This window comes from Phallusia mammillata, chromosome 6 (assembly GCF_965637545.1).
Source record: "Phallusia mammillata chromosome 6, kaPhaMamm4.hap1.1, whole genome shotgun sequence".
NCBI classification, from domain to species: domain Eukaryota; kingdom Metazoa; phylum Chordata; class Ascidiacea; order Phlebobranchia; family Ascidiidae; genus Phallusia; species Phallusia mammillata.
In genome coordinates this window covers 13,630,042-13,638,027 of record NC_137257.1, presented here as the reverse complement: position 1 = coordinate 13,638,027, position 7,986 = coordinate 13,630,042, and the positions used below count along the sequence as shown (strand labels likewise).

General features: G+C 40.4%; 1 protein-coding gene across 1 annotated transcript; it reads left to right on the top strand.

The window, feature by feature from the left end:
• Positions 1 to 327: 327 nt before the first annotated feature.
• LOC145232384 (uncharacterized) lies at positions 328 to 2,931 on the top strand. The gene has a single exon (XM_080096997.1). The coding sequence runs from the start codon at positions 1,372 to 1,374 to the stop codon at positions 2,929 to 2,931; it is 1,560 nt and encodes a 519-aa protein (XP_079953123.1). The 5' UTR covers positions 328 to 1,371.
• The last annotated feature ends 5,055 nt before the right edge of the window (positions 2,932 to 7,986 follow it).

Here is a 7,986-nt window from a genome sequence, read left to right as displayed (position 1 = left end):
CGGCTAATTATGTTCGGTAATTATGCCAGACCTGCAGGCCCCAGCAAGTCGCGCCGGAGCCAACCCGGTAATTACCGGGTGGCTACCACACCTATGTGCTTGCAATGCTCCGGATAAAGTCACCATGAACAGGTCTGCGCAAGTGGAAAACACGCCACAATGTTCTAGTAGCACTGCACAAAGTTAGTATCACATTGTTTTGGCCACTACTTTGCTCTAGTGGACATATCATGCGCGACACCGACTGACTGGGGATTTTTTCTTGCCATTTCACTCGTAAAAATAACCCGTGTCTTGAAATGAAGCATGTACGGGCTTCAGGTAGCCGCCTGTTACCTTATAACAGTATTCTATTTGAATAAGGTAAGCATCATACCCGACTTCAATAGAATCGGAAAGCATTGCACGTTGCTTGGTGTGGTTTTACTCTTGCATGTTTATCGGTGCGTTTCACCCTTAGTTGTTTCAGGCAGGCAGTGTTATTTACTTTGTTTTTTTGTGCAGTAAGTGCGCAAAGGCGCTTGCAGGGCTATTGTTTGTTTGTTTTACTATACCTTTTTTTTCTAACCGTGTAACCAATAAACCTTAGTTCTCTTGTAAACTGGTAACTTTAATTTGAAAGTAACTATAACCGCCTCTTAAAGGCCCTCTGGTGGTAAAAACTAACTAGTAACCTGACTTAAGTGCCTCTAAGGCTTTTCTGCTGTAACTTTTTGCCCTTAAGGCCTCAACCCGGGTAACGCCCTCTTCTGGCCCGTAAGGCCCTCTAGTGACCTTTGGTTGTAATTCTTCGTAATCTAACACGTCTTAAACCTTTGTCGCGCCATTTTGTTTTCTTTTTTGTTTGCCCCCTAGCGCCACGCCCCTGTTTACGCTCTTCTCATAAGAGCTGCGACGGCGGCGTTTCGCTAGGTGTACCTTTGTTCTTTTTTTGTGTGTGTTAGGGAAAGCCCCACTGACCACCTCCTAGGCCTGTGCCTGAGGTGCTCTCTGGGACTTCCCCCCCTTACCGACCAATTAAGCGCATTTGTCTTCGTGCTTAATTGGTCTTGCTGCTCTACTCTTCGTCCCCCCCAAGATCTTGTTTTCTTGGAGGGAGTTCCCCTTTGTCTTCGGCAAGTAAAAGGGTATTCCCCTTTGTCCATCTGTTCTCTGGCCTTTCTTTCGGGAAACTCCCTGTTTTGCGACAACAGTCGAGGGACTTCCCCTAAACAGCCAAAACATAGAAATCAAAAAAATAATTTAATTCAGATTTACAACAGTACCTTTCAATTTCCTTCTCGTCCGTACTTACCAGACCGCATCCCTGTAGGTTCCACTTCTGCTTGTCTCCATTTTCTCCGAGTCATCTGCTTACATACATCGTTCACTATGCCTTTCGACAAGTACATGCTTGAATATCGGTCTCTCCATATTCAAATCACAACAGCGGATTACTACAAGTTTGATGCCTTCATGAATCTCTTCGAAAAAGGATTTCCTTTAGAAAAATATAAAGACATGTTAGAAGCCTGCCGTGTAATCAACCGACCCAGATCTATCTACAAAATATCTTTCTTTGAGAACCACACACACGATTTGACACTCTTGCACCGCAAACTGAAGAACAGTTTTCGCTGGACCTATGGTGATGACACGATTATACTCCAGAGCTTTACTCCACCAAAACCTTTGACACGTCTGACTCTCTTTCCGGTCCCGGCCGAATTTAAAACAAAACACTTTACCACTGCAGCATCAATTCTTGAATGGGGAATCTACAACAAACATACTTTTCTCACCTATAGACAGTATCCTCACATCTTAAACGGCTATGTCCACCTTTTCTTGGAAGAAGTAGAGTTAGACAACATACCTCTAACGGTAAAAATGTATGGCCATGACATACAAATAGCCAAGCCCGGTGAAACCTTTGGACCTGCGTGTAATACATGTAACCAAAGGGGACACTGGGCTAACCAGTGCCCAAGAAAACTCAAATGCCGTATCTGTGGAGAGCAAGGGCACTTTGCAAAGAATTGTCCCTATGGATCATCAATCTCTTCCTCTCACGGTGAATCGTCCACGGACGAAGAGTATGACAGGAACTTTCCGAAACTAACAAAGGGCCCTAAGAAATCTACCCCAAAAGACAAACCGGACCCCCGGACTACTCCTGATGACCTCTCTCCTCTTATAAGGCAAATCGAAATACAAGAAGAAAAACGAGATAAGCTTAATCAATCAATCCCTATTGAAGATAGCCCAGAAGTAAATCTTGCATCTAGCCAACCTTCTCACAGAAATAGTGAGGAGCCCAAGGACACAACGACAAATCGTCCACAGACTTCAAATATGGTCACTGATGAACCAGATGACAAAACTTCTACTCCAAACCGTGCCCAGACTGCAAACCCTCCCCCCGAGGTACCTAAAGATAAACCCTCCACACCAGTTCGTTCCCAGACTTCAAAATTTCCTCCTGACGAATCTATGGAAAAACTCTCTTCTCCAAATCTTTCTCAAGACTTTGGAAAACTCTCGCTCTCAACAGAGGATAAATCAGAGTTGGACCCCAAACAAATTGATTTTCTCTCCTCTACAAAATCCTCAAACTCGACCTATGGCACACCGGTATCTCCAATTAAAAACTCGGCAAAACCCTCTACACCTTCTTATCCAACCAAAAAACACCCTGACACCCCGATGCACATAACCAGCAAGGTTAAACTTGTTTCCAAAAGAATAAGCTTCACGGCTGACGAGTCTTCTTCCCTCGACGAAGATTCTTTAACCAATGAAAAAACAGTAGGAAGTGACGAGAAAGAGCTAGACGAGCTCTTTATACCACAACAAAAAGAAAAGAAAAGAAGAAACTCAAGCTCCGGAAAGAAAAGACCAAAGAAGAAGAACAAGAACAAGTCACAAGAAGAAGAAAGAAGCACTAACTAAACAATGTTACACATTATCTCAATAAACATTAATGGACTTGCACACAAACTGAACGACTTATCTGCATTCATAAAAACAGATGACTCGGACATAGTATTGCTCCAAGAAATTCATCAAATTGACCAAAACCTCTTCACGCTATGGGCTCAAAACAACAATTTCGATTTCTATTTTAATTCAATCTGGCGAAATGACAACGCTGATGCCCCAAAAAATGTGTACGATGGCACTCTGATTTTAATAAAAAAATCCTTCGTGCACAACCTCGACATCACACATAAAATCTTGGTCTATCAGAAAATACAAACAATCTCCTTTGCAATTAATAACCTAAACTATATAATCTGCAATGTATACCTCCCCTCTGGCGCAAAAAATTTGAAAAATAGAACCACTCTCTTAAACGCAATTACAGAAACCTTAGCAAATAACCGAAACTACTGCCAAATCATAGGTGGAGACTTTAATTTTGTAGAAACTCATTTGGATACTCTAAATCCCAATTTTAACAAAGCTTGCGACGCTAAACAATGGGTTGAAGCGACTACACGATACGGTTTCGTAGACTGTCTCCGTTTTTTCGCACCAAATAAAAAAATATATACGCGAATCACGGCGCGTTCCTCAACTAGAATTGACCGGATTTACTGTAATATAAATACGCTTCATCAACTAATTTCCGCTAACCATAAACACTCCTTGCTCTCCGATCACAACTTCGCACCAACCATCTGTCTAAACCTTGATAAAAGAAAACGATGGGGTAAACCGCAATGGAAATTGAATCTTGCGCTTTTAGCAAATCCCGAATACAATGCGCTTATAAAAAAACTAATTCTTGACTTCGAAGCTGAAAAAGAGCACTACCCGTCCGTCCCTGAATGGTGGGAAACTCTAAAAAGAAAAATCAGAAAAAAATCCATTACCTTTGCGGTTAATCTAAAAAAACTTGAAAGACGCGATCTAGCGAGAACCCAAAAACAGTTTGAGGATATTATGGCGCAAATGGACCCCCAAAACCTAGACGTAAACATTAAACTATTGGAGTTGCAAAAAAAGCTTAAAACAAATACCGAATCGACCCTTCATGGTGCTAAGATCCGAGCCAGAATAAAAGACCAATGCGACGACGAAAAACCTGACAAAGCCTTTTTTAGTATAGAGGCTCATAAACAAGAAAGCTGTAGTATTCGTTCGCTCAAAATAAATAATCAACTTGAAACCGACGCAGACAAAATCTTAGGCGACGTTCATCTTTTCTACTCAGACTTATGGCAGAAACCAAACATCACAAATGATACTGACCAAAATTTCTTTTTATCCCAAATGAAATCATACCCCTCTAACCCAATTGACGCCCCAATAACACTCCAGGAACTAGAATTGTCCAAAAACCAAATGAATAAAAACTCTTCCCCCGGAAACGATGGTCTCCCTGTAGAATTTTATCTACATTTTTGGCAAATTTTAAAAGAGCACTTCATTGAGCTAGTTTATAACATTTTCATGGCACAAAAACTACCCACATCGCTACGGAACGCGTTAGTTAAGCTTATCCCCAAAAAGAAAGATAAAACCTTGATAAAAAACTGGAGACCAATATCGCTGCTTAATGCAGACTACAAAATTATCAGTAAAACCGTTGCACGTCGCCTCCAGAATGAATTAAATGAAAAATTGTCAATTGAACAAAAATGTGGTCTCGATAAGAGATACATCCAACACATTCACTACAACATCAAAACCGCAATAGAATATAGTAAAGAAAAACAGTCCCCACTTGCGCTTGTAATGGTTGACATTGAAAAGGCCTTCGATACGATAGACCACGATTTTATGTTCAAAATTATGGAAAATTTAAAAATAAATGAATACACGATAAAATGGATCAAAATTCTATACAACGACATAAATAGCACTGTAAATGTGAATGGAAAATTAACAGAACCAATAAAAATAAACAGAGGTGTACGACAGGGATGCGGTCTGTCAATGTTACTCTACGTGGCAGTTGCTGAATCACTGATATGTGCAATAAACAAAAACACTAACATAAGCGGTTTAAAAATCGGCACCATACAAACAAAAATCCAACAATACGCAGACGACTCTACCTTCCTAATTTCGAATAAAGAATCCCTCTGTACAATTTTTAACTTAATGAAACGGTATCAAAATGCAAGCGGACAGAAAATCAATCAGGAAAAGACTGAAATCATTGCTATTTCACGCAACCTCCAAACAGACCTAACGCATATATACCCCGACTATATTAAAACCTGTGCAAAAATACTAGGTGTAAAATGCAAAAACAACAACTTTGATCCCAATGAAAATTGGAATCCAGTAATTAGACAATCGAAACACATAACATCTACCTTTTCCTCGCGCAAACTATCTTTTACCGGAAAAATTGCCATAATTAATACCCTAATTTATCCCAAAATTCTTTTTTTCGCACGTGCAGTTAAACCTTTCCCAGCCCATATCAAACAACTAAAATATATCATTTTCCAATTTTTTTGGCATCCGCGAAAGATCGAACAACTAAACCGACGGAAACTCATTTCGACCTTACAAAAAGGCGGCCTTAAAGTCCCACACCTGGAAACAAAACTTGACGCAATCTATCTTGAAAAATTACGTGATTTTTTGAAAACAGAACACATAACCGAAATCTGGCAAGCATGGGCAAGATATAATCTAGGTACAAAGCTAAAACAGATAAAACCAACGTTTTTTGATAACCTAAAACCCCATGCATGGAAACCCAATAGAGACTGGCAAAAAATCTACGCTACGTACTTAAATCTTATCGAACAGAACAATGACTTCAATTGGCAAAAGGCAAAACTCAGACACTTTTATTATGAGCTCATTAAAACGATAGAAATAGATAGCACGCCATCACACATCACCGATTTCAGTTGGAAAAATGCTTTACTCCTGAAAAAGGAGATAAGATATTTTTTCAATAATTTTGAACGACAATACACTTACCTAAGCATCCATAAGGCTTTTAAATGGGGAGATTTTTATAGACAAACAGGACTCTTGCGGTTAAGAAATGGTGATCCCCGCAAACTATACTGTAATTTTTGCAAAAATCGCAACGACAATGTTGAACACCTACTTACAAATTGCCCAATTCCGAACTTAATCATAACTTACCTAAATGATCTGTTCCTCAAAGAATTCCAAACTCCATTCGATCCTTCTGCAAATCTCAAATTGTACAATCACTTCGATTCGGAAACATCGTTAATAGTAATAAAAACTACTGCAATTTGGCGTCTGCAAATAATAAAACAAAAACAAAAACGCGAGTTTCTCAACTCATACCTAGCCAATAAAGCCGCTTTCGCAAAGAAATTTGCAGCAAAAATTTTTGTTCTTTTAAAAAAGGACTTAAATTACTTTGAACAGAAATTTGGTGAAACAGAAATAGAACAAAAATTCGGCTTAAAACTTTAAAAATCCACGCACCTCAAACAGCCACGTAGAGTTTTCCACTCGCAATGATATGTTTTCTTGCAATGTTATGTTTGTTCTTGTGGTAACAACTGAAATGCGTACTATACCTGCCTGCCAAAAATGTCTTTTAGTTAAATGAAACCTCTTAGTCGTTATTACCAATTAGTTACCCTATTCGCGACGTGCGATGTCTGTCCTATCTGACATTTTCGTGACGTTTTTTTTTTCAATGCGGCAACAGTTGAAATTACTATTACACCTGCCTGTTTAAAAATGAAATTAATTTATATGAAATCCCTTAGTTGACAATAGCAATCATATCCCGTTCGCGACGTGCGATGCTTGTCCTTCGCGTTTTTTTTCTCGTTGCCAAGCCTGTTTTCCTTTTTTTCGTCGAACTTTTAAGTACACGTGCTGTTGCCGCCTGCCTGCATTTTAATTTATTTTTAATCAGGAGACGACAATAGTAAATATCACCGTTTTTGTCGGTCGGTCGTCACTTGTTGAGGCGGGGAGGTGCCTCTACAATAAATAAAAAAAAAAAAAAAAAAAAAAAAAGGTGTTACTTTTTTTCGACTTTAATTATTTCAAATCGGTTGCCTAACGCTGCGGACGGTTGGTTGGTAGGTTTGTTTTTTATTACCCATTAGAAGTGTTGCTGGGCCTTACACAAAGCCGTGGGGGCGCCAATGAGGCTCCCCGTGATCCAGAAGTTGAGCTGAAGCGCACAGCTGCAAGGGCTGATCGGCTAATTAGGTTCGGTAATTATGCCAGACCTGCTGGCCCCAGCAAGTCGCGCCGGAGCCAATCCGGTAATTACCGGGTGGCTACCACACCTATGTGCCTGCAATGCTTCGAATAAACTCAAAATGAACAGGTCTGCGCAATTGGAAAACACGCCACATTGTTACAGTAGCACTGCACAAAGTTAGTATCACGTTGTTTTGGCCACTACTTTGCTCTAGTGGACATATCATGCGCGACATCAACTGACTGGGGATGTTTTTCTTGCCATTTCACTCATAAAAATATCCCGTGTCTTGAAATAAAGCATGTACGGTCTTCAGGTAGCCGCCTGTTACCTTATAACAGTATTCTATTTGAATAAGGTAAGATTTCACGATTTCAACACTTCGGTGTTACTTTTTTTCGACTTTAATTATTTCAAATCGGTTGCCTAACGCTGCGGACGGTTGGTTGGTAGGTTTGTTTTTTTATTACCCATTAGAAGTGTTGCTGGGCCTTACACAAAGCCGTGGGGGCGCCAATGAGGCTCCCCGTGATCCAGAAGTTGAGCTGAAGCGCACAGCTACAAGGGCTGATCGGCTAAACAGGTTCGGTAATTATGCCAGACCTGCTGGCCCCAGCAAGTCGCGCCGGAGCCAATCCGGTAATTACCGGGTGGCTACCACACCTATGTGCCTGCAATGCTTCGAATAAACTCAAAATGAACAGGTCTGCGCAATTGGAAAACACGCCACAATGTTACAGTAGCACTGCACAAAGTTAGTATCACATTGTTTTGGCCACTACTTTGCTCTAGTGGACATATCATGCGCGACACCGACTGACTGGGGATTT